The 25,951-nt window shown below is 42.8% G+C and overlaps 4 protein-coding genes across 16 annotated transcripts in view; 2 read left to right on the top strand and 2 right to left on the bottom strand.

Moving 5' to 3' along the window:
• LOC139103455 (microtubule-associated protein 1B) overlaps window positions 1-11,261 on the bottom strand; it is a 77,533-nt gene extending 66,272 nt beyond the window's left edge. The window contains exons 1-2 of the mRNA XM_070658145.1: window positions 9,513-11,261; window positions 9,177-9,213 (exon numbers count right to left, since the gene is read on the bottom strand). The gene's annotated coding sequence lies outside the window, so the exon portion shown is untranslated. The remainder of the gene's footprint in view (window positions 1-9,176; window positions 9,214-9,512) is intronic.
• The window catches only part of LOC139103454 (NAD kinase), a 20,110-nt gene extending 3,863 nt beyond the window's left edge, over window positions 1-16,247 (top strand). For 2 of the 11 annotated variants that reach the window (XM_070658136.1, XM_070658143.1), the window contains 7 exons: window positions 6,193-6,276; window positions 8,714-8,843; window positions 12,226-12,351; window positions 12,529-12,700; window positions 12,778-13,130; window positions 13,383-13,465; window positions 14,106-16,247. In XM_070658136.1, coding sequence (XP_070514237.1) covers window positions 6,193-6,276; window positions 8,714-8,843; window positions 12,226-12,351; window positions 12,529-12,700; window positions 12,778-13,130; window positions 13,383-13,465; window positions 14,106-14,298 — 1,141 coding nt within the window. In that variant the 3' untranslated portion in view covers window positions 14,299-16,247. The other 9 variants (XM_070658135.1, XM_070658133.1, XM_070658132.1 and 6 more) reach the window with 9 other exon arrangements.
• On the bottom strand, window positions 15,178-25,227 carry LOC139103450 (uncharacterized). 3 transcript variants are annotated; one of them, XM_070658121.1, is made up of 6 exons: window positions 21,624-25,226; window positions 21,279-21,305; window positions 17,316-17,437; window positions 16,866-17,114; window positions 16,542-16,778; window positions 15,178-16,209 (listed from the first exon to the last, which is right to left on the bottom strand). In XM_070658121.1, the coding sequence occupies exons 1-6, from the start codon at window positions 23,153-23,155 to the stop codon at window positions 16,115-16,117; spliced, it is 2,262 nt and encodes a 753-aa protein (XP_070514222.1). In that variant the 5' UTR covers window positions 23,156-25,226; the 3' UTR covers window positions 15,178-16,114. The 3 variants fall into 3 exon arrangements, with proteins under 3 accessions (XP_070514222.1, XP_070514225.1, XP_070514224.1); XM_070658124.1 differs by having other exon boundaries at window positions 16,546-16,778; XM_070658123.1 differs by lacking the exon at window positions 21,279-21,305 and having other exon boundaries at window positions 21,624-25,227.
• Cnt2 (Concentrative nucleoside transporter 2) overlaps window positions 24,435-25,951 on the top strand; it is a 12,048-nt gene continuing 10,531 nt past the window's right edge. The window contains exon 1 of the mRNA XM_070658128.1: window positions 24,435-24,507. The gene's annotated coding sequence lies outside the window, so the exon portion shown is untranslated. The remainder of the gene's footprint in view (window positions 24,508-25,951) is intronic.

Raw genomic sequence — 25,951 nt, 5'->3', positions numbered from 1 at the left:
ACGTATAAATGTATGCAAAAAAAAAGAAGCTGAATAAAAATGAGTCACGTCGATTTAGCAAAAACACTTTTAGCGATTCGGCGTCTCCCACATAAACACCCATTGGGTTTTCTCTCACTATTATCGGTCTCGTTCACCGGAAATAAAATTGACTGCGAAACAAATTAAGGTGTTCGGCGTAGCTACGACGAGAACTAAAAAAACAACGTGGGAGGGGTTTATTATATGATAGTTTCAGGAAAAAAGTCCCTATTTCGCGAGGATTATTTTTAAGACCTCAAAATTCACGGCAAATATTAATTCATATTCATGGAAACAAAAACCTGTTCACTATTATAAAAATTACAAATTGTATGGAAACTGCGAAGAATTCAACGGACGTTTAAAGTTCGGAGCGATAAAAATATATTTTTTTTCTTTTTTTTAAACGCGAGAGTTAAGAAATAATATTTTTGTTATTCCGCGAGTGCGATGGAATATCGTTTTCCCGTGTTCGAGCCGATTGTGCGTCGAAACCTGAATATACGGCAAATCGCTTGAACTCCCAACCCCTTCGTGAATTTTTCAATATCACGAGAGCGACGATAACGAGGGCACGTGATGGTGGGGAAAGAGACGCGGGTTAGAAAGCCTCAACTGTCTCTCGGCCGACTGCGGCCGGTAAAATCATTTCTCAGTGAACCTTCGGCGGTCGTCGATCGTAGTTGTTGCGCGTCACATGTGCAAGCGGACCTCGTTTCGTCGTTCTAATTAACAAATAATATTAGACCACTTTACTCTTCGCTGCATCTTCCTCTTCGAGCCACCAGCCGTCGAGGAAAGAGAAAGAGAGTGATCTCCAATTTTACGCAATCGTGTTCAGTGCGGAATTAAAATCGCGATAGTGGCAAGAAGTAATTTTCGCGAAATAATATTTTAATGTAGTGCCGTTGATCGTTTTGTAAAAATTAAAAATATAAAAATAAGTCTGCGAAATAATTGCGGATAAATTTTGTAGAATGAACTAAAAGTCTCGCGTCGCTCGTGCGGTCGGTACTAACCAGATAAGATAAAAAGAAAAAAAAAGGAAAACCATCAAACGTGACGTTCGCGGGCAGCGAGACTCATTATCGGCCGGCTCGTCCATTGGCAAGTGAAATTCCATGGTTGTGCAAGGAAGTAGGTCGCAAACATGCGTTAATACGAAATAAGAACGAAGCCCGCGAGACATTCTTTTCGAAAGTTCTCAATATGCGGATTTGATGGGACTAATGGCTCAAGGCGCTCTTGTGCACCACTGGTTTCAATAAATCTAAGCAATCGTGACTAAAGCCCGCAGACAAAGTACAAGGGGAATTGCAAGAAACTCTGTCCTTGAATACGTTATTTAATTATACAAGAAACGAGGTAAAGACACCGCCGAGTTGCCCGCAAATTACGCCGCGATCGATTGATCGGGCCACTTTCTTCCTGCGCGAACGTACAAATCGCGCTCGTCGAGAAAGGCGGTTCTTAAATGCCGAAAACGATTGTCATTGCGAAAAAAGGAAAGCGCATAATTTACCGTGCATTCGAAAGTGACGCGCGGCGCGGGGATGCGAGACGACGGCGGCCGCTGTTTGAAGCTGCTCGATCGCTAATCGCCACGCTCGAATATTGAAAAAAAAAAAAAAAAAAGAGGTTATCGACGCCGACACGAGAAACGTTTGTCACGCGAGGGAAATTAATTATGCGAAGGCGCCCAAAGCGCGCGACCGCGTCGGAAGTCGAGTGACGGTGCGCGGGAAGTGGGACGTCGCGCGACGAGATTCAAGGAGATGTTTCTCGGACGATGGAAATGGTGAAGGAAAAGCCGCGCCGGCGAAGCGTGAGCGAGTTGCTCAATTGGAGATGCCTGGCCGAGTGCAAGGGTGCCGTCGCGGATGAGAACGATAACACGGGGGCGAACCTGCTGGAAAATCGAGAGCCGGAGACCCGCAGACGGAGACGATCCGGCACTTGGCCGTGAGTAAAAATACAACTCCCGATCTTCTCAGGGAAATGATCAAGAACTTGGGGAAGACGTCAGAAAATTGCAAAACCTAGTTCGAGTTCACTATCACAAAACTACGTTATCTTATTTACGACATAATTACGATGGAATCGCCTAACTCCGATCCATCTCGCGTGTCCAGCGAGAATTTCTCTAAGTCATTGTCGCTCTCTTATGTCATTATTTTCGGTGCGAGTAAAATTCTTCAAACGTCTAATTTAATAAATTACTACTGTATTTAATTCAATTATCTCAAATTTGAGTTCAGTTTTTAAAAGATTGTTTAAACCATTAAATAAGATTTTTTTTTTTTTACATTTGTCGCGAAAATTTAAGTGTAACTTCCGATTGAATTCACCGAGCTCATACGAGAAACCGATAAAGTCCCATAAAAGAATTACGAGTGCGACTTAAGCTGGAGCAAACAAACGGACTGCGTGTTCGGAATTGATTGGCGTTCTCTGGTTGCGCTTGCGTATGTCGGTTAGGTGTCACGACGTCGGCGTGTTCACGGTCTGCGAAGCACTGCCAACACCCGAGTCCTCCTCGTGGTGCCTCAGTGCCAAAGTGTGCCTTAATCGCCGCCGTCGGCTCGCGTCGCTCCGATTATCGCGATCTCATATTTGCTCTTATCTCGTGGGACTTGCCTGCGCACCATCTACGATCAAGTCGGCATGGACGAAGTGGAGTTGAGGTATTGTCACGGACAAAAAGTTATTTCTCCCTAATATTTTATTCAAGGCACTCGTCATATCTCTCTTTCTCTTTCCTTCCTTTTTCGATCTACGAGTCTAATTACGAGACGGCAATTATTTCTCGGATTAAGTCGAACGAGCTGAGTGATCTCCGGAGCCTCGAGAGATCGCTAACGATTCCGCACGTGTATCTTTGGACCCGGTCGAATACGAATACCGCCGGGAGCGAATCTTGTTGCTCCTTTCCTCGAGAGCGAGAACGCGCTCACCTTTCGCCGCACATTCCGATCGATCTGGGTTCTTCGCTCGATGGGCGCCCGTGCGGCTCGCGCCCATGGCGCCTCCCGTTGCGTCGTCGATCGGAATTTCAGGAATTCGTGTGCGATGCAATCGATTACAGAACCGTTCTCTCCGTTTTCTCCCGGCCGGCCGGGGGCCCCGAATAACCCGCGTTGTTTCAACGGATTGCTTCTTGCCAAGAACCGTATTTTCACGGCGGATCGTAACGCAACCCGAGTTCCCAATTAAATAATCGCGATCGATGTGGTTTTAGCTGCCTCGTGTTCGGAAACACGACTATAATTTTTGAAACGATTAATTTAATTTAAAAAAACAAAAAAAAAAAATTAAGGCGCAAGAACAATTTCTCAATCGACCGAACTTAACCCAAGTTGATTTTAATTCTCCTTCGGAAAAAAAAAAAAAAAAAAAAAAAAAATAATTACGATTGTTCTAAATAGAAATAAAACCTTCTCTACCATCAGACACTGATCCCGAGTTCTCAAAGAAAGCGCCGTTATATCAGCGCGCGTGCATCTTGACTAAAAACGGGACAAGCGCGCGATCTCGGAAGCCGATCGGTCCAGCCGACAGAAATATCTTCGCAAACAACGGCCTGTTTCATCTCACTAAGTCGGAATAATCCCGGCGTCGTTTGCAGCGTGCGTCGAAAGAACACCACCTGCGGCATCAGCACGAATTGCGGCACAGTCATTACCGACCGACAGCGATAGAGAATCTCGTAATTGCGAGTCACTTTCAGCCAGTCGCGTCATCATTTCTCGCTTGGTCTCGTCTCGTCAGTCGTTGTTACGCGTCCAAATTATCGGGATCGGAGCCGCGCGAGGAAAAAAAAAAAAAGAACCGCGCATCGAGATAACGCTTCGAACGCGAGATCGATATTTCTGTTAATGTGCAGTGCTCTGGAAATATTGTGAAACGACGACGGTGAAAGCGATTTATTTTATACGCAATCGCAACGTCTATATCGGGCGGTTGAATCAAAGAAAAAGACCGCGACGCGAGTTTCGGCCGTAAAGTTACGAGCGAAGTTCAAGGTCCGTGATATGCCGTCCGATTGAATCCTGCGCAATTTATTATTCGGAGAAAATACCTACGGCGCTACAGGTGCAGTTTCTTCGAGATGAACCCGAATGTTCCCACCCCGAAAGAAATTTCCATCGCTCTGTTACAATTTTACGACACGCTAATCTCATTTTAACTGGCGCACAAAGCCGCGCGTGGGTTTTAAAACGTACGGTTATGATAAGGCTGCAATAAAAATCTGCATCGCTGAATCGCGTTTCAATTGACATCTTGAAGGAAAGGAAAGCTCGTCCTTGAGAGGCGATTTCGAAGGCCTTTCGATGAGCGAAGGCTACTATAAGTCATCACTTCGAAACGAAACTACTTCTTGAGATTTAATTATTCAATAAGAAGTTAATAAAGTGTTGATGCAGTCGAGAGAGCTTAAAAATCTAATACGATCGAGCTTATCAAAGTCGCGTACTTGATAATCAGAGATTTACAGAATACTTATAATAAAAAGTCGATAGTCCGGGGGAAAGAAAGAAAAAAAAATTATACAAATATTTAAAAATATCAAATAAATTGTTTTAAACTAAAATAAAATTAATTACTTAATATACATATTATTCTCGTATAAGACGGACTTCAGTTTAATTTTAACAGATCTCGGCGGTAAGGTAAACGCAGTCACGATTTATATTAAAATTAAATGTTAATTTTAGTAACCGCGATTTCTTCCTGTCCGGTCTAAAAATAAATGATATTTTGGCACCGCTTTACGACGAAATACTACAACGTAAGACACTTCACGAGTTTCACGATGGCTACATGTGATCCTGTTGTGGCTCATTGAAAAAAAAAAGAGTGCGAGTATCGTAATTCACTCGGTCGCGATAATTCCCGGTATCTTATCAACGTTACGCAAAAACGTCTCATCATTTTATTTTATATCATTATATATTCATTTATTTTATACCCTTATTGTACAATAACTATTAATCAAAATCGACTTGCTCATTTTTATATTTTAAATATCTATCGTGCACATAGTGCTACAAAAACTTATTTATGCGTACTCTTATCATCCAGACGAAAATATGACCGATCAAATGTCGCTCGTGCATAACAATGAATTTTCTGTACAATACGACCTCATTTGCGACGCCCTTGAGTCGCAGGACAACGGATCGAACGACTTGTCGGTGGAAAGTAATCTACAAAATCGCATCCTCAGGTAGATCTTCCTCAATAATCATTTCTCATCGTGAAAAAAAAAAGAATTTATTTCAACCGCGATAAATAATTTTTAATACTGGTAATGATAGAAAAGCCAGAAAGTATTTGTAGAAAATATTTAAGTTAATAATACGAGCGAATGTGTACTTGTGTGTAATTAGAAAATAATTTTGTTGCTGTCACTATTTCACGCCTCATTACATTGTAGAAAAACGTAGAATAAAATCGACTATTTAATAATTAAATGTATTCGTCTACGTAACAAATGTCCGTCATTGCTGCATAACGTTTGATCATTTTATAAAACAAACGTGACGCAAGTCAAGGTGTGACGAGAAAAAAAAAACACTAACTCTGTTAACGTGAAAAAAAAAAAAAATTGATACATAATGCACGATAATTATGTCTCGTACGTAATCAATAATTACGTCAGTTCGGATCTTGACTCGACAATTAATACGCGAGAAGTACGCAACTGACATTGCGAATTTTGTTTTTGCACTCGACCTTACGTACGCGATCGAAACTAAACTCACTTTTTCAGGTGTTAAAGAAGTTTCTTCAATATTAACGGCGGGTGCATTTTTTTACGGCGAATTATTTTCGCATTTATTTATTCTCAATTAAAAAAAAAAAAAATAGAAAAAAACACCTACTTAATATACCTTTTGAAATAAATACATTAATAAGAAAAGTCACTACCTGACATAAGGTAGAAAGGTAAACAAATTTTGCCATTTATTTTTCACGCGAGAAATGACTAATGAGTGGAATGAAGAAAATATCGCTTCGAAGGTCAGGGTCTTGAGTTGAACATACCCGTATTTTTTTTTCTCTTTTCTTTTTTACGGCATCTCCGGTTGATGTAGCCGACGAGCCCGCTTCGGCGTGAAATTTAACGATTTTTCATACCTAACAATTTATTTTCTCTTTATCTCGCAGGAGAACGAGGAGCCTGAACGCGCCGAGCCCCGTTCAACAGTTTGGGCGATGTGGCCGTATCATGAAAAATCCCGCGATGGTTATGTAAGTAACTCGCACAATAATTTATTAAAGACATTTAAATGCGCCATTAATTATTATATTAAGCGTAGAATAATCTAGTCGCGTCTCCTTTAATTAAATAATTTATCATCGTACCCGTGCGTTATTTATTTTGAAAAATTGCCGACGACAGCTAATTGTCTATTCCAAATAATTAGTGATCTTCACAAAGCGGAAAAAAAAAGACAAAAGATTCACGTGCACCTCGTCGGGTGACGTTTATTTCCTTCGGTAGGAAGAGTTTAACGATCATCTTCATTAACAAACAATCGAAAATATAATCGCCACGTTCGTAATATCGAACATGCTAGAGAACAATCGGTGACTCTCATTTGCGTTTCATTTTGCAAGAAATGATGACTAAGCGCGACATTGTGTACTAAGGGCACGTTTTAAATGCTCACATAATATATCCATGCGCGTAAATCATTAATTTTTCTTCATTATCTTTACAAAAAGTATCAATATACATTAGTTTTTATTTATTAATTAACATAAATACTGTCTCGCTACTATTTTCTTTTTTATTATTTTCTAGCTGGCTTAATATATTTTCAATTGCAACTATACCGAAATAAATAATTCGAACGTGTATAATTTTGTGCGATCGACACTTCGCAGCTAAGAAAAATTTAAAAAAAAAGAAAAGAAAAGAAAAAATCAAAATCCCCTCGCGTACATTTTCGTACAATCAATTTATTTAACGCAAATTAATGTGTATGCACCAAAAAAATCGTCGATTATTATTTATACTGAGCGTATCGTCATGAATATGTAATCTCTTTTCGATCCGAAAAAACACGGTTATATATACAATAAATCAGACGCCGGCAACGTGATTTCCCGCGCGTGTACGCGATGTGCCCGCGCGTGCGCGACATTCCCATTTAAATATCTATCCTTTAGTTAAGTGGTCAGTAAGCGCGCGTTCCTCAACCAGTGTCACATCATGGTTGGAACTGTGAGGTAGGTTGCGACGTGTGCGGCATATTTTAAGTTCAGAACACTAGCAGATTACACGTTACATCGCGGTGCAAACGAGATCACACTACCTTAGGTACAAATTAAAAGCACGAAAGCTATTAGTTATTCAATACTTCGGCAACAAATCACCCGACGAGCGAGAACGGAAGTTTTCACGAAAGAGAAGGATGATACTAGTGTTGTGTCTAATATGAATTATTCCGAAACTTTTCTCGAAATCGTAAATTCATCGTAAGTTTCAATTTTATTTCAACTACTGTTTTTTTCTTTTTTTTTTTTTGTTTCTTTTTTTTTTGTTTTGGTTATCAATAACTTTGTTCTCCTGCGAGATATTCGAGAACTATCGAGAGCATCATCGAAACTCAGAGCCTGTTTTCGTGAAATTTAGCAGACGAGCAAGCTGTTTCTGTTTTTCTATGTGATTTTGACGTGTGAACGTTTTAATATTTTACGACAAATATGTACAGTGACAATACATTAAAATAGATAGCTGGCTTATAAGTTTACTTATCAAATGTGTACTATTCACAGAAAATAATTTAAGACACAGGAAAGCACGTGTTTGATAATTAAAAAGGAAACAAAAAGAAAATTAATATTTAATCAGTGGTGAAATACTCGCAAAAAAGTCAACATCGGATTACTTAGCAACAAACGCTATAGATTACATTTACAAATTTTGTTTAATGACGAAGATGATCCTCAACCGGTTGTCATGTGAAAAATTACGACGGGCTATCAATTTTTTAATTTCAAATATATTTTAAATGTCACTTGAAAGTTCGACTTATATCCAGAAGATCTTCACAAAGAGAGAGAGAGAGAGAGAAAAAAAAAAAAGAATATTAGTTGCGCAACACTTCTTGTTTCGTTTGCTTTTTCTCATGCAGGCTTGTAACTTTAAATTTTTATTCGATTTTATTCGATTATTTCTTTTACTCGCGTGCAAAAAATAGGCAACTGATTTTAAAGCCTCTATTCCCACGAAACTTATGACAAAATAAATAAGAAATTAAATGACAGTAGAAAGAAAAAGAAAAAAAGAAATAAAAAAAGCTGCAATGTAAAAGAAATAACTATCGTCGTCGTTTCTTACATCGATCGTCACCGTTAACTTTTCGCTTAAATTATTTCTCGACGGTTACACTGAATACAATGCCGCTTGACAAGTAATTAGACGAAGTTCGTGAAATCGATAGGTATAGACGGGCGATAAACTAGCAGGAAATGCAAGACTCCTTCGATGTACTCATAGAACGTGTCTCAATATCATATTTCAAGACGTGACCTCAGCCCGAGATAAGTTTTTTTGCAGTTTAAAATTATAGCTTTAATATACAGAGCGCACGAAGCAATAAATTAATGAGGCTGATAATTATAGATTAGAGGAGAACGTGTCACGATCATAATAGCTTTTCTTTCCCTCCCGTTTCAGGACCATTCAAGACCCGGCCTCTCAGAGGTTAACGTGGTACGAGCCACCACTTTCCGTTCTGGTCATTAAAAAGGTCCGTGACTCGTCAGTTCTACCACCGTTTGTTCAGCTGGTCACATGGCTGATAGAGGTAAATACTAATACGACCATTTAAAACATAAAGGGTTACGATACGCGCCTCTCGAAAGGTTAATTAACGGTGCCACGAAATAAAGTCGGCAACTTACGACCGATGTTAAAAAGTAGATTTAGAGATTTAATTACTGCCGTTTTTCCGCGAGACTAATTTGTTGATTTGCCCGAGTCATTTTGCGCCGCGTCGGTTTTATAATTATTATACCGTCCGTTTTTATTATTTTTATATTATTTTATAAATATTGAGAATTAATTATTATTTTCTGCATATAATTATACTTTTTCAACAAACACATATTAAAAAGAAAAAAAGAAATATGAGACTCACCAGTTGATGCGCAGCGGAGGAGTTATATATGATGATTCTGTAACAAGCAAATAAAAAAAATATATAATATAAATTTTAGAGAGATTAAAATAATGTCTACCGTACAAAAAAAAAATTTACACGCTTTTAATAAGTTCTTTAATTAAACTTAAATTAAAAAAAGTTAAAATCAAAACTGACTATTAATTGAACAAGATTTTTTTAAACATTAACATTTTCTGGGATTCAAATTTATATTTTCTTTATTAATTATTAAACCCTTTTATTTTGATATTAATATTGCAATCTGAATAATATAAAATTGTAAATATTTTACAGTCAAAAAACAATTCTTACCCTTAAAGTTGCTCCTCCGAAGCAGGATGCCTCTCCAAGGCCTCCTCCTCCTCTCAGAGTTTGTTGATGTGTTGATGTTGCAATGTTTTGAGGCTGGACCAATGTTCCATGCATTAGACAATCACAACACTGAGCACACGCGTTGCTAAGCACCGTGACCGACTGAATTTATTATTGCGAACGAAACTCTATCACTCGATTATTTTATCGGCATTCGCGCGAAAACGGTCAACGAACCTGATGCGGTTGATATCACTGATACCGGTAATTTATTAAACTTTTTCTGAATTCTTATCTGACCGGGATAATTAATTTTTATCGCGTTAATTTTAGAAAGAATAAAAAATCGCAACCGGAAAAAAAATCAAAACTGTATATCTGTTCCGTAAATATTTTACGTATAAAAATCAGTGATTGAAGTAATTCGCGCGTACCGATTGTTTTAATTATTTAATATAATTTTTAATGGCGGACGGGAAAAGGCACCGGTATTCACGCAATGCTGTTCGCGAAACGTAACGCGACGAGAAAATCACGGCTGCCTGTGCGCACTTGGTGATCCCTCCGGTTCGCGGTTCCCGTACGAGGACTTCGACTACCGCGGGCTATCCTCGGCGATGCTTTATGAACGAATTCGTATTCGCGACGCGCGCGAGAGACGCGAGCACGACGTGTACACGACGAACGACGTCGGCTGGGAAGTACTACACAAGGACACTTGCCTCCTGGTGCTCGCGATCCGCGATAACGTCTGAATGTTCTGAACCCGGAACTGTCCCGCGAAAGCTCACTCTTGACGCGAAAAGCCGCTGGAGAAATATGCGACGATCTGTCCGACCCTTCAGCGGAGGGAAACTGCGGGACGTAGTTGGCAGCACCTTGCACGCTGCGCGGGCTGTTGCTTCGTTTCGCCGGTACTAAATTTGCGTCACTCTGGGCGATCCTTGGTGACACTTGACGATCGGATTTACACTCCCGACGTGCCCGAATGAGATGAGAGTACGACGTTAACGCGATGATCACGTCGGCCGCGAGATTCGAAGCGATCGGAGCCGGCTCCTCGGCGGCACGCGAGCACGCGGTGACCTTGCATCGAGGTGTCGCATTTGCGACGCAAGGCAAGATAAATAGCGTACGAGGGCACTTGCCTCCTGGTGCTGATCATCCGCGATCATGTCCGAACGTTCTGAACGCGTATCTGTCCCGCCAAGCTCGCTCTTGACCCGTAAAACCGCTCGAGAAACACGCGACGACTTGTCTGATACCTGCGAGAGAAGATTGCGGGACGAAGCTGGCAGCGCATGCGCACTGCACGAGTCGTGGGCTCGTTTCGCCGGTACTAAATTTGCGTCACTCTGGGCGATCTTTGATGACACTTGACGATCGGATTTACACTCCCGACGTGCCCGAATGAGACGAGAGTACGATGTGAACGCGACGATCACGTCAGCCGCGAGATTCGAAACGGTCGGAGCCGGTTCCTCGGTGGTACGCGGACGCGCGGTGACTTTGCGTCGCGGTGCCGCGTTTGCGACGCAAGGCAAGATAAATAGCGTACGAGGGCACTTGCCTCCTGGTGCTGACCATCCGCGATCATGTCCGAACGTTCTGAACCCGTATCTGTCCCGCGAAGCTCGCTCTTGACCCGTAAAACCGCTCGAGAAACACACGACGATCTGTCCGATGCTTCAGTGGAGGGAAACTGCAGAACGTAGTTGGCAGCACCATGCACACTGCGAGCCGCCGGTTCATTTCGCCGGTACTAAATTTACGTCACTCTGGGCGGTCCTCGGTGACACTTGACGATCGGATTTACACTCTCGGCGTGCGCGAACGAAACGAGAGCACGAAACAAACGCGACGATCACGTCGGCCGCGAGATGCGAAGCGGTCAGAGCCGGTTCCTCGGTGGTACGCGGGCGTGCGGTACCTTTGCGTCGCGGTGCCGCGTTTGCGATGCAAGGTAAGATAAATAGCGTACGAGGGCACTTGCCTCCTGGTGCTCGCCATCCGTGATCGTGTCCGAAGGCTCTGGACACGGATCTGTCCCGCGGAGCTCGCTCACGACGCGAAAAACCGCTGCAGAAGTTGGCGACGACCTGTCTGACTCGTTTGCAAAGGAAGATGGCGCGATCGAGTGTAGTACACCGAAAGACAAATTTCGCGTTTATTGTGGCGACAATGGCTAGCGTATGTGACGCAATGTGGTGTGCGTCGAGTCTTACACGACGCATGTGGAGATATGCCATGAAGCGCTGATCAGAGAGAACTATGAGTGAGCGCGCTGCACTATTACTCCCCTCGCCCTCGGCGGCGGGAGGTGGGGATCGAAAGGAACAGAGTCACGTACGTACATGTTCGCCAGCCGCTAATAAATGCCGTATTTGCCTTTCAATATACACCGAAAAGCAGATATGACGTTTTCTGCGGCGAAAGCGGCCAGCGTACGTAATCTTAGGCGGCAGAGGCAGATGATGAGAGAACGGGGAAAAATCAGTCATCGGCAAACCGGCCGGCGCGGTATATAAATGCAGTACATATTAAACTCGATGCACACGACGCTAAATTCACGTTCGCTAGCTGCCGTCGTCATATCTACCTTTCAGCGTACAGCACGCCACCGCGAATCACGCGGGAGTACAACGTGATTGACTTTTACGTGATTTTAATTATAACCATCTGAATGGCGTTTCATAATTTTATTTTCACGCAGGAAAAACGGATGGTGGTCTTTGTGGAAGCTTCGGTTCTGGAAGACCCAGCTCTGGCCAGAGATCCCCGATTTCAAAGTGTTCGAGATCGATTACAAACTTTCAGAGACGGCACAGACGACTTACAGGTAACGTTAATTATTAATTTTTTTTAATGTCTCGCAAAGAAAAAAAAAGATTATCAGCCGTACGTTTGTTACAGTCATTCATAAAATAAAAAATTAATTAATTTATGTATTTTAGTTATTTTTGATTATCTTTTCGACACTTTGAACGACGTGCACTATTTTCTTTTCAATTTCCAGGACAAAATTGATTTTATAGTCTGTTTGGGAGGCGATGGTACACTTCTCTACGCCAGCCTGCTGTTCCAGCAGTCTGTGCCACCTGTAATGGCATTTCACCTTGGTTCTTTAGGATTTCTCACCCCGTTTGAGTTTGATAATTTTCAAGAACAAGTGACCAATGTTCTCGAAGGTTAATCATTACTTTACTTTCTGTTCTTTACTTTTTCTTAATTGTCAAACTGACATCGTGCCTTGTTCTCGTTTTAGGTAACGCAGCTTTGACGCTAAGAAGCCGTCTGAGATGCGTCATTATGCGTAAAAACGAGGACAGCCAGCCGGCTGAGCCACCGACAAATCTCTTGGTGCTGAATGAGGTTGTGGTGGATCGAGGACCCTCGCCTTATCTTTCAAATATCGATTTATTCATCGATGGCAAGCACGTGACGAGCGTCCAAGGTGATGGTTTGATCGTGAGCACGCCAACCGGGTCGACTGCTTATGCAGTTGCTGCCGGAGCCAGCATGATTCATCCTTCAGTTCCTGCCATTATGATCACGCCGATCTGCCCTCACTCTTTATCCTTCAGGCCGATCGTCGTACCTGCCGGGGTCGAGCTCAAGGTAGGTCTTTAAACTTTTCGACGAAGAGTTTCCGAGTGAAGTCTTTTAACATTTACTAGAAAAATTTACAACTTACCAATCTCACATTTTTTTTAGACTACATTTTCTTTCCTCAAAGAACTCTACTTTTTGTAGCGAAATAAAAGAAGGCAACGAACTTTAAAAAAAATATATCCACGCGTTACAGTTCGTGTTAGGTGACTACGCTGTAATCGTTACCGATTAACGTAATCGTCTTGCTTTTAACCGTAGATCTCGGTTTCACCTGACAGCAGAAATACCTCGTGGGTGTCCTTCGACGGTAGAAATAGACAAGAGCTCTTCCACGGTGACAGGTAACACCGAAACGCTCCTTCTAATACGTTGGTTTTTTTCAATAATTATTACAGATAATGGCGAACAGCAACGCCCGCAGTACAGCTTACGTCTCCTTCGACGGCCGCAATCAGCAAGAGCTGCGTGTCGGTGACAGGTTCGTTTATCAAAGAGCACCGTATCGCTTTGACTCTTTTTTATCTATTTAATTTATTAAACGATACCTCTCTATAATTTTAATTTTTTATTTTAATTGTAAATTACATAAATTACATAAATTATTATATATTTTTTTCCTAATGAGCTTATTTCAGTTGGTATTACGAACTTTTATTCTCTTTCTTCATATTAAATTTATACATGATAGTTAATCACTTTTCTGTTTCCTTAAATCACTTTTTACAATTCTACATGCTTCTTTATCTCTGCCTAATTTTAATATTCTCTTTACTCATATTTTATATTAAAATATCTATCTGGAGACGTTGGCTGTACTACAGGGTGACGGTACTTTATATTTTATTATTCGCACTAGCGATAAAAATTTTTTCTACATTTACATAAACGTTAAGCTGAACGCTAGTTAAAAAAAGTTTTCCCTTTTCAATTCCTCGCGAATAATTATTTCTTCACAAATACTTAATAAGCGTAATTTTTCAGCTTGAAGGTAACTACTTCCGTATACCCAGTGCCTAGCATTTGCGCAGCTGACCAGATCACCGACTGGTTCGATTCTCTGGCAGAGTGCCTTCATTGGAACGTCAGGAAACGACAGAAGCATTTGGACGAGCTGAGTGACCTCGCACACTCGTCCAGCAACGACACTTTGGACTCCTTCGATCGTGATAGCTAGGTTGAGAAGAATACCCGTTTATAGACTGAATAACGTAACAGACAATATTCGGCTAAACATAAAATTAAACTGAGGAACTGAGTACTTAAAATCGATTACTCAACTTTGCTAAACAATCTCGCCTTTAATGGTTAATACTTTTTTATTGAAATCTTGTTAATGTTTATAAGAGAACTGATTAAAAAGAAGAAAAAAAAAATTAGTTGCCAGTAAAGTGATTGTATTTTACGAGATCATCTTTTCCAAGAAACGTCTGTGTATAAAGTCTACGACTGAAGATGAATATTTACGTAAATCAGATCGCAAACAGGATTTGAATATAATTATGAAATAAATAATTTTATTTTCTATTAAGAAAATGCATTTGTTTTCAATGAGAATACGTATTGTGCGAAATATTGTTTAACTCGTCTAATTGTTGCCACGAAAAAGAAAATATCGTGAACGATATTATTGATAATCTGAGCGTATTTGTTAATAATTACGCCTCGGTCTGCAAAATGACCTGTCGATTTAATTAATACGTAATAATTCTTTTGTACTTTATCGATAACGTATTATTTGTACAAATATTTTTATTTCCTAGCGTACTTTTAAGTTAATATGGTTCAGTTGCGAAATGACCATATTTTTGCTTTTTCAGTTTAACTGTAATTACAATCGATCTAATATAAGTCGATTCGTGAATGTTGAATTTTCCTGAAACAAAAATTTTTAATAAAATATGTTTTATACAATATATATATATCACACACATATATATATATTTATACAATATTAATGTACCATTTTTCCTTAACAGTCTACAAAAGACTCCACAAAATTGTACAAAGAGAAAAGATCTTATTACATGCGGATAAAGCCTATATTCGTTGAATATATCTTACTACAAATGAATTTATTTATCTGCAACATGACATGGAAATATACATTATATACATCGCAGAAGGCATTAAATATTACGCTTCTTTTGTCACATACGTTGTAAGTATCGTAAGAAGTTGCGATTTCAAAGACAAGAACGGCTCTCCCAGAAATTCGCAACAATTTTTCGCGAAGAGACTCCGCGGATTCGTCTAACTATAAGGACTCGGAAAAATGATCTCTTAATCGATCTAACTATATTTAACATAAATAGATATATGAATCTAAACTTTTACATTTGGCTATATCAGTCATGAGCATGTTGACACGTTGGCGAATGCATAGTCATCAATACAATATTTTACATTTAATTATATGTACATTATAATATGATGCGCGATAGTTTAATTCCAGATGCAATAATTATTAATTAATTCTTATATATATAAACCTTACATATCTATATTTAAATAATTTTTCTTTAAGTTAATAGTAAACAGTCTATATAAAGAATTCTTAAAATATGTCATTTTTTTTTACAATTAACACTATCATTATTTATTTAAAGCATGCATTATTTTTTCTTGAAATAAATTTGTGTCGCGGAAAAAGATAAGCGATTGATAAAAAATCATCTTTACTGCGAGAGCAAAATTTAAAGTTTCGTGCTCTATTTTTTAATTATTAAATTTCATATTACTTGATACTGAGATTCTTAATTTCTAAGGTTTAAAATTTAGCACTTAGAACCCAATCTTATATGTACGTCTGGATAAATGTTTCTCCATTTAACTTTTTATACGATAAAAAGTGTATGATTTTTTTTAAGCGTTAATAACAAGTATTTCTAGATACTGACAATAATTCTAAATAATGATATTAACAATATTTTAAGTCAACTTCTCTTATTTCGAAATAAATTCTTTCGCCTCGTGGCCAAATAAACTTGCCATCAATGCCTACAATTTATATACGTGACTTTTTCATCGTTTACGATGCGAACATAACGAGGACAGGCTCGGACGAAAAGTGCAGGTGTGAATTGGTCTGTAGAGAAAAATAAAAAAATAATTTTTAGATAAGAATCCAAAGCTGTAGTAACTAAAAAATGGATTAACAAACAAAATACCACATAAAAAAAAAACAAAAAAAAAATTATATATATATACTTTTTAAATAAAATAAAATCTCATGCGGAATCAAACCAACGATTAATAATTTAAATTAAACGATCTAAACTTCCGTGTGAAACACGTTGTATTAACACAAGCTCGTGTCAAGTGTTACTGCACGCGTTTGTTTAGTCTCACGCAAAAAATGTCCCGGGGCTCGGGTCAAGACTCAAAACGGGAGTTAGTATTGTTAGATCACACACTCACATGCCTTCTCATCCGCATCGTGGTCCCCGCAGGACGGTTGTTGGATGTACAGAGCCGGTTTTAGCGGCCGGCCGTCCTGGTCCTCTATCTGAATCACCAAACCGTGATTGTTACCGTTGCCATGTGGATTCCGCGGTGTCGGCCGCCAGAATCTTAGACCCTGCCTTACGTCCAGAGCTAGATGAGTGCCCTCGGCTGTCAACGGCGTCACGATTGAGTCCATCAGTCGTTTCTTTGCTGCGGAGGATCGTACATTTTCCTCTGAATCTCGAATACTCGTGCGATTAAAAATTTAGCGATACGAGGAAACGTTCGAATACTTACAGCGATGCTTCTTGAGCGACTTCGTGTAATAGTAGACGGATATCCTGATCTTCTTCTCGTCGTCCTCGTCCTCGTCGAAGGGACTCGAGAGCCGGAAGTCGGAAGCCGTGACGTTCTCTTGCGGTAACTTGTAAATTCGCAGCCTCGCGGCGACGATGTAATCGCCGGATGTGAGGTTCAATTGGAAGTGCATGTTCATTGCAAATGGGTCCGTCCACGCTTCCGAATCCGTGTTTCGAGGTATCTGACCTATATAATGAATCACGCGTTCTATCTAATAAGCAGTATCCTCGAAGTCCGTCGCTATATCTTCAATTTTTTTTTTTTTTTGGATTAATTTATATTATATTTTATTATATTTATATTGTATTTATATTGTATATTATATTATATTAAATATATTATATTATATCAAAATTGGCTTAATTATTAATTTCCTTTTTTACTTACAAACGGGCGAAAACATGGCGAGCTTCTCGCGTTGAACCTGGTTGGTGTTGGTGCTGAGGTTGAATCTCCCGGTTAGCGCGAGAACTCTCATCTTAATATCTTCGATCGCCTTCTGGCCCTGACTGCACAGATGCATCAGAGTTTATTACACGAAATGCTTAAATAAAATTGCGTCGATTGACAACACATCAAGCCTGGCGATATAAAAAGCGTCTCTTTCTCCAAGCATATTTCACCAGTTAAATAATGTTAGTTCTGCACAAAACACCGCTCAACAAAAATATATAAGAAATAAGTACGCGAGTTCGATCCGGTTAAAGCTCGCGGAAAATCGTTCTCTTTAAAGCAGTGCAATAGAAATCAAGCGTCAAGCCGTTTTTTTTTTTTTCGAGACGGACGAAATAATTTGCTCGAGAGGCCCAGGCCTGAAAATATATTTAGCAGTATTGTGGGAGGCGTTCCAAAATTTTTCAACGAGTTCTCGAAGAATTTCGGAGCCGGTGGGATTTTTTTTTTCTTTTTTAAATCACGAGTTTGCAGCCTAGGAGAGATCAGTGCGCCTCGCGAGCCTTAATGCGGTGGCGCGTTCGCCGACTTGAGAATTTTCACCTACAGGTTCCCGGTGGACTCTTCCGGGTGCCGACACGGGCCAATGGACGATGGTCAGTGACCTACAGAGGCACGGTATGGCTCGGAGGCATTTATTACACGTTGCAGACAGCGGCTAGACAGTCGGCGGATACACCGGCACCCCAATCACCTCGGACTTTCCGTCTAGCCTCGGCGGAACTTTAATTCCTTACGCGCCGTGTCTCATATCTCAGCTTCATTCTCGAGACGTCTGCGCCGGGCTCATTTGCATCACCCTGCCTTCGGCCTACAGAAATTTTTTTCCTCGGACATCGGGCTGCTCGCGTTCGCGTGACTCGAATTTCAGTCCCTTTTTCTGACGCGATGATACGACCTATTGCATCAATCGACGATTATTCGGCGTCATCGTTGGTTTTTATATTTCATATTCGCGGCGAGGAAGAAAAAGAAAAAAAAAAAGAAATGTCGCGATTGATTTTTGCCGACGCCAAGACCAGAATTGATTCGCAACGGATGATCTTCGTGTTTCGATACGTGTCACGGTGACGTCGGACGGAAACGCCGCGGGACTGTATAATAATCTTTTGAATTATTAACGGCGCCTTTTACCTCTTTATCGCCGGCGAAATTAATTTTAATAGTTTCTCGAACAGTAAAAAGGACAGTAGAAAAGTTTTTCTCCGTAGTTCCTGACTTTCGCGTACCCGCGCCCGATCCTCTTTACCCGTAAAAGGGATAGATAAATCACCGGCCGGGTGATTCGAAGAAATCCGCGCGGCGCAATCGTTTGAGGTGGCCGAAAAAAATGACGGCCGGGAGGCGAGATCGAATTCTTTTTTCCCATCCCGGTCCTGGCGAATTATTTAGAAAATAGATTCCCCCCGCTCGCTTGCGAGACAGCGGAGGAGTTACGGGCGGCACTTCTCCGAAATATCGGCTGCGGCCGCGGCCGCAGTCCCCGCGCGCGTTCGATTCTAGGCATGCTCGTTAATCTAGCTGCGGCCAAGTCACGCGTTTCTCGTCGCGTACGTGCCGCGTCTGTCCGCCGTCTGGGAAAGGGAAGGACCTGGGGAGAGTCTGGAGGCCGTTGCATCATGAGAACCGACGGCCGCCCGGGTGTCGCGGTAATGAAATTCACCCGGGAACCGCCGTGTCGGCCGTTAACGCTGGAGATCAGCTTGGAAAACAAGGGGAGAGAAAGATTAAAAAAAAAAAGGACAAAGTAAATAGACTATCAAAGCGATCAGTGAAAATTTAAATGCTATTAATTAGAATTAGTAAAAAAAAAAAAAAAAGGGAAAAACGAAAATTACATTAAAATTAAACAGAAAGGGAGGAAAAGACGAAACGACGAGGAAGAATAGCGAGGAACGGTTCTCCAGGACGCGATAGGCCGGCGGTGCGTAACCAGCGCAGCGGCCTGATTGGGCCGTCCGTAAAAATGCACATTGCACCGTCTGGCGGTGCGACGGCGGCGGCGGAATGCAGGGCGAGAGGTAGAGAGGAGAGAGAATGAAGGGGACCGAGGAGGGATCACCGGCGAAAACTTCCTCCTCTCTCTCCGTTGCGCGCACCGTCGCCTCGTCGACATAGGAAGAGAGACGCATAGACAAGGTCAACGCATTAAATTGAAATGTGTTACGTAACCTCGTAAGAGAGTTCTAACTGCAGCCCGACTAGACACCCGGCGATTACGGGGGTGCTCAACTCGTCGGCGTACCGACGACGTCTCGGAGACTCTCCGAGCCTCGTCACGCCGCGTCTCGCTCGCATTGTGCTGTTCCCGCCGCAAGAAAAAGAGAAAGAGAGAGAGAGAAAGAACTTCCATCCAGACGTGACATCCTTCCCTCCCTCTATCAGGCAAACGCTTTTATCGTGCCGAAATAAAAATAAAAAAAATAATAAAAAAAAAAAAAATAAAAAAATAAAAAAAGCAACGGTTATAGATCTCAGTAATAAAATGGTGGATAAAAGTAAAGGGGACCATCAAGAGGCGGATTTAAAAGAAAAAAAAAAAAAGAAAGGGTAGACCCTGCCGTCTATTTCGCGGTCCAGTTCGCCCTTTCGGGAGAACGGACTCCGGGAGGATAAATTGGAGAAGCGAAGAGCGGACGAGTCGGAAATGAAGACGCCGCGTGAAAGCCCGGAGGATAATAGCCGTCGGGGATCCTCGGTGCAGCGAGCGGTGCGCGAATGCATCGGCAGCAGCACGCGCTCTCGGGAGGACTCTCGAGACGGGCTACGCCAGTGCCGGGCACGAATGCATTTACGCGTCTAGACTTAATAAAATAAAAGAAACGCCCGCGCGCGAGAGTGCGAGTGGGGCTGCGAGAGAGCCGTCGAGGGGAAACGGACGGGGGGGAGAGGGCGATTTAAAAACACAGCTAGAGACCGCGGCGGAATTTCCACTGCGTATCCTTCCTGGCTGAGAACACTATCCTAAACCTGTCCCTCGGCCGCGGGACTTTATTGCGCCGTCAGACTTATCTCCGTGCGAGGAGGAACAATTTTGCCTTGCCCGCGCGCGAAAAACCGCGAGATCCCTGGGTTTTCGCGGACCCCGCGCGCTCCCCGAATTCACGTAGCCGCGGTCCATTAGGTACTTTCCGCGAGATTAACGATTACGAGGGAAAAATCTTTTCCGCGCCTCGGCGACGCGATAAAATGCGCGGCGCGCAACAGGCGGCGCCGTGAAAACGCCGCTCTCGCCGCGCGAGAATCGTAAACGCGAAATTTCCGCCGGGCATTCTTTTTTTACTCTCCACCGCGCGATACTTTTATCGGTTCATCGAGATATTTTTACGTGTCGGGGGCAACGTTTCGCTGAGAACGCCGGTACCGCCGAGCGAAGTCGGCGGATTTGTCTCTCGCGCGGAGACCTCCGATTTCCAAGACGCTTGCGTGCGCGCCGCACGCGCGGAAAAACGATTAGTCGGCGACTAACGGCGGGCTTGCCGTCCGTCTTTTGAAATGCCCGTTATCGCATGCGTCAAATCGCAATTACGCTCGAGAGTACAAAATAAAAGCTGCAAGAGATGCACTGTGAATTTACGCTGCAATGTAAAAACGAGAAGTTAGTTTGTCGTGAGAAATTTTTCTTTTTCTCGCGTTTCGCCGAATAATTTATATAAATTTAAATGAGAGACCTGCGATTTAAAGCGTTTGTTAGAAAATCATGCACGCTGCAATTCCACGTGAATCTCGCGGTAAGAGCACTCGCTGTGCAATACGTTTGCGTGCGAGAGGCGAAAATAGAAATAACGCACGGGCCAAGCGGTTGTTAAAGGTGCACTTGAAAATCAAATGATCGAGAAAAGTGGCACGGCACACCGAAAGCCTTACCGAATAGTAAAGGCCTCTAGGGAGGCTTACCTGCCGAAGCTTGAAGTTACGTTTTCTCTAAAAGACACAAGAAGCATATATCGTAAATAGGTATGCGTTCGCTAAGCGGAGCACGTGATAAACAACATGTAATAAAAATATAATTCAGCACGAGAAAAAGTATGATTATAAATTATAATTAAAATGTATTATAATTTAGAAAATTAACATTGTAATAGATCTGCTTTTTTTTAAATAAAATAAAATTATAGCCGTATACATCGGCTATTTTCTACTGAAATTTTTTTTCATAATTATTTAGCTATTTTTACTTTTCCTCTTACTATTTAAAAGTATTTTTCTTTTTTTTTTTTTTTCTTTTTTTTTTCAACTTACTCTCGACGATGAGCACGCGCTAATTGCTGATAGGCAGTCAGATTGGCTTGCGACGCGTTCTCGGCGGAGATGTTGGCTATAAAAAGTCTCGCTGTATCTGGCGCATCGTTTTGATACTCTAGAGTATCATTTTCATTTCCGTCCGGCAGGAAGCTTAGATTTTGCTCCTCGTAGTCCGACGTCTCGTCTCGCTCGCTGTCGTCGATGCTGTCGTCGTAACTCAATGAGTCCGCCAAAGCCGGTATTACCCTATAAACATCGTCGCCGACCCACTCCAGCCCTTCGTATTCGCTGATTCTTCTGGTAGCGTTGGCCGCGTCTTCGACGGGTGGCTCGTCGTCCTTTCCCGAATCGGTGAAGTTCCCCGCGCCGGCGGTCGCGTTTGACGTAACGTTTGTAATAATAGTGCTCGCGACAATGGGCCCCGGAGACTCGGTTGTGCCGGAGGAAAGCTGATTCTTTCGGTAATCCGAGCTGACGCCTTTAAAGTTTCTCAGCTGGTACACTACGGGAAGTGGAGTGCGCCCGGTAGCCGCAGAAGAAGCGACCGGAGCAGAAGAAAAAGTAGTAGACAATGACGAGGCGTGAAAGGAGTTTGCAACATTCCTCGCAGTCGTATGTCTCAAGGACGAAGGGACACGGTGCCTCAAGCCCTTCGACAAGGCGAGGGCGTCTTCATCCGTCAGCTTTGACTTTTCGTCGGACCCGATGCTCGAGTCGAACTCGGAGTCGTCGTAGGGGATCTTGAAGATCACGTGAGGCTCCATGGCGCGGTCGAAGCTCCGGTGCATGTTCCGGGACGGGTTCTGCTCCTCGGAATTCTTCGACTCGTCCTCGTAGTCGAGGCTCGCGGGCTCGGACCAGGACTGCTGCAGCTCGAGCTTGGACGCCAGGTTCTCGTAGTCGATCACCGCCTGGCGATTGTAGGCGTCGAAATCGAAGTCTCGGTCGTGCGAGGCCTTTCCCTTGTATCGGTTCTTCTTCTTCTCGCTTCGCAGCACCGCCACGTCGGGATCGTTACGGGGCGACGACTCGAACTCCATGGAATTGTAGCTCCAGTGCTTCGCCTTGTCCCTGTACAGGCTTTCATCGTAGTACTTTTTACTGCCGGGCTCTTCAACCTTTCGCGACTCTTCGTCCTTCCGCTTATCGAGCTCCCGCTCGCGGATCGCCAGTACTTCTTCCGGCGTGTAATTCAGGCTCTTCAGCAGCAGCATCTCCGCCGTGCCGAGATCACCTGTGATTATCTTGAGGATCGCCTTCTCCAGCATTTTCTCTAGCCTCCGCGCGCTGAAGGGAATTGATCCTTTGCTCTCCGAGTACTCCTCGTTTTTTCTCAACGATTCCGATTGCACGGCGTCCGCGGTTTCTTCCTTTCCGAAACTCGATTTTTCCTCGATGACATTCGTGCGGCCGCTTTCCTTTCTGTGTTCCGGATAATATTCGTGATGATGATGATGATGGTGGCGATACGACCACGCGTTGGCTGTGATAGATAGTAGCAAGAAAAGCACGAGGGATTTAACGCCCATTGTCGCAAATAGTAAAATATTGACCGAGAAGTTCAATGCACTCGAGTGGTCCTTGACTACGATGGTGACCAAAGCACTCCAAAAAATCGGAAATCTTGCGATTAAAAAGACGACACAAAGTTTGTTTCCAAGAACAATTTCAAACTTGAGCGGCCGATTTAATTAAAAAAAAAAAAAAGAAAAAAAAAAGTGTCGAGCCTCCGAAAATTTTGTGGGCCGCGTACGACGGCCTATAAATGATCTCTAAATTCCTGAGTAGACAACCGACAGTTTTGTCAGATTTTCCCGTCGAAGTGTTTTCGCTCTCGAACCGTCGCAGTCCATTGACAAGCAATTCGGTATAATTACAGTCTATTTCCCGATATGTGTCTTGCTCACCTCGCAGATTCACGAAGGAGGACGACGAGAGGTGCGCGATAAAGGAAACGTCTTGACCGCGGGTCTTCTGACTCCCGGAGGTTTCCTCGGGATATCTTCCGGGCTGCGGGACGTCACCTGGCTGGTTCTTGAAACGAGGGAAACTCCGCGGGCACGTCTGAGCACACGAAGAGGACGGGTTCCGCCGTTTCGTACGGAGGCGCGTTAGCGAAATGGGCCGCGATTGGCCTGGACGGCGGACTAAGTTCTAATCGCACGACGAAGGCGCGAGGTGCGTAAGTAGGAAGGATTCGTGGTATGCGTGTGCACGCTCTGAGCAGTAAGTCTCAACTGAGCCGTGCTGGCCGGCTCACAGACATAATTCTGTCTACTCACTAATTCCGAGACAACCACGAAGCCGCGAGAGGAGACGCGCCGGTGTGTTACTACGATGACTCCTTTTTTCTTCCCTCTCCTTCCCCTCTATTCCTCTTTCTTTCTCCCTCTCGGTCTCTTCTTCTCTTTCTCTCTCTCTCTTTCTTCTTCTCTTTCTCTCTCCGTTACCGTTGCCTCTCACGCCGGCTTCGCTCTTTCTCCTCCACTCGTTCAAACCCGGGTAACCCCTTTTCCTCGCGCACCGAAATCCCGCGGAGGACAGCCTTTTCTCTCCTCGCGACGTTTTACCTCTTTCTCCTTTCTGCCCCTACCTCGCCTCACCGTTTTCGTGCTTTTTTATATTCCTCTACCTCGGCGCGAATCTGCCTCCCGTTGATTATTACCGAGGATCGCGTCGAATCAAATTGGCTCTTTGACCAAATTCCCGATTGTCCCGAGCCCCCCGTCACTTAGCCGTGATATCCGCGATGGTCATTTCGAGTTTCGCAAATCGTCCCGCGGCTGAGGCGCAACGCCTTCTCGTCGATCGCGCGGAATACTCACGTGGCACGCAGACGTCCGTACCTCAGCTCCGCGTACGTGTTGTGGCTCGGTGGCAGGTGAATATTATCAAAATTTTCTTTTTTTCTTTCTTCTTCTTTTTCTTTTCTTTTTTCTCTTTTCCTTTTCCTCTCTTCTTCCGTCGACCACAAATGACGTTCTACGCAAACGCGTGCGCGCGCGCCCGGGGTCCTCACCGCCAAAAAAATCGATCTTGATCCCCTACCGCGCGATAACTCGATCAAATCGTGGCCTCTTTTCGGTACCGGGTACACCGTCTACGCTCTCATATATATATATATATATATTTCGATTAGTGCGAGAGCAATGAAAAAGAGAAGAAGCGTCTGGTTTCCACGAAGTCTCTTGGCCGATCGGCAAGGTGGAGTTCCTCTGATTGAACGGCTTCAGGGAACGCTGCGACGAAACGCGAGAGAACTGACGGAAAGAAAAGAAAGAAAAAAAATAAAATAAAATAAAAAAAAAAGGTGCAGCAGATGTATAACGATGTACGGCGACGGCGTATACACGAGAGAAATGTACAAAGAGGCACGTCGTATTCGGATGGTTGTTTCAGAGGCAGCCACATACGACTTTATAGGGCGCCTCCCTCTCTGCCGTCTAGACGAATCGAAAGATATGATCTTTCATGAATCATAATGTATCGCTTTTAATAAATGCAGCCTCCGCGTGCGTGCGTGAAAATACGATGCGTGGCAACGTACGCCGACGGCAGAAGTCTAAAGAAGAGATAGAGAGAGAGAGAGAGAAAGAGAGAGAAAAAGGGAGAATAAAAAAAAGAAAAAAGAATGAAAGAGGCGGCGCGGCCGTGACATATTCAATTTGCTTCCACGTGCGGAAATCTTCATGGGAAATCGCGGCTGCCGATTGTCCCGAATTGTTACAGCGCGATTCGACGTCGATCGGTAATTAGATGCAGAATTAGACGGAGAACCGAGATGTACGTCCGGTGGACCCGGGTTCGTGGTGGAAAAGGAAATCGTAGAGGCATAGTAAAATCGACTGCAGGTTCAACTTCGACACGTGGTGAGACAAAAATAATGTGCCACCTATTTTTACGAGGAGGAAACTATCCTATACGAGAAACGCAAAGTCCGAACCGCGTTAACAACAATCGTGTCCGTAAAAATTCTCATCTGTACCTTTAAAAAAGCGATGGGCCTGAAACTGCTTCGAATTTATAAAAATTATTTAATTAAAAAAAATAATTTCTTTTAATTAAATTATTTTATAATAAATTAAAAAAAAAAAATTTGTAATAAAACGATCATATTAAGATTCAACGTACAAAAGAATGCAATGCATATTCTCCTAATTCATTCATCGTGATGAACGTGTGAGGAAAAAAAAGCAGAAGAGTTGTCGTAAAGCAGTCGATGAATCGAGACCGTCGACATAACCACTTATTCACCCCTTCAAACCGGGCTGGTCGACGGGAAGTATGTGTGCCGAAGGAAATGCATTACGATCTTAGACACACAC

This window comes from Cardiocondyla obscurior, linkage group LG06 (assembly GCF_019399895.1).
Source record: "Cardiocondyla obscurior isolate alpha-2009 linkage group LG06, Cobs3.1, whole genome shotgun sequence".
In the NCBI taxonomy this organism is placed as follows: domain Eukaryota; kingdom Metazoa; phylum Arthropoda; class Insecta; order Hymenoptera; family Formicidae; genus Cardiocondyla; species Cardiocondyla obscurior.
The sequence above is the reverse complement of the archived record's forward strand: the minus strand, read 5'-3'. Positions and strand labels throughout refer to the sequence as shown.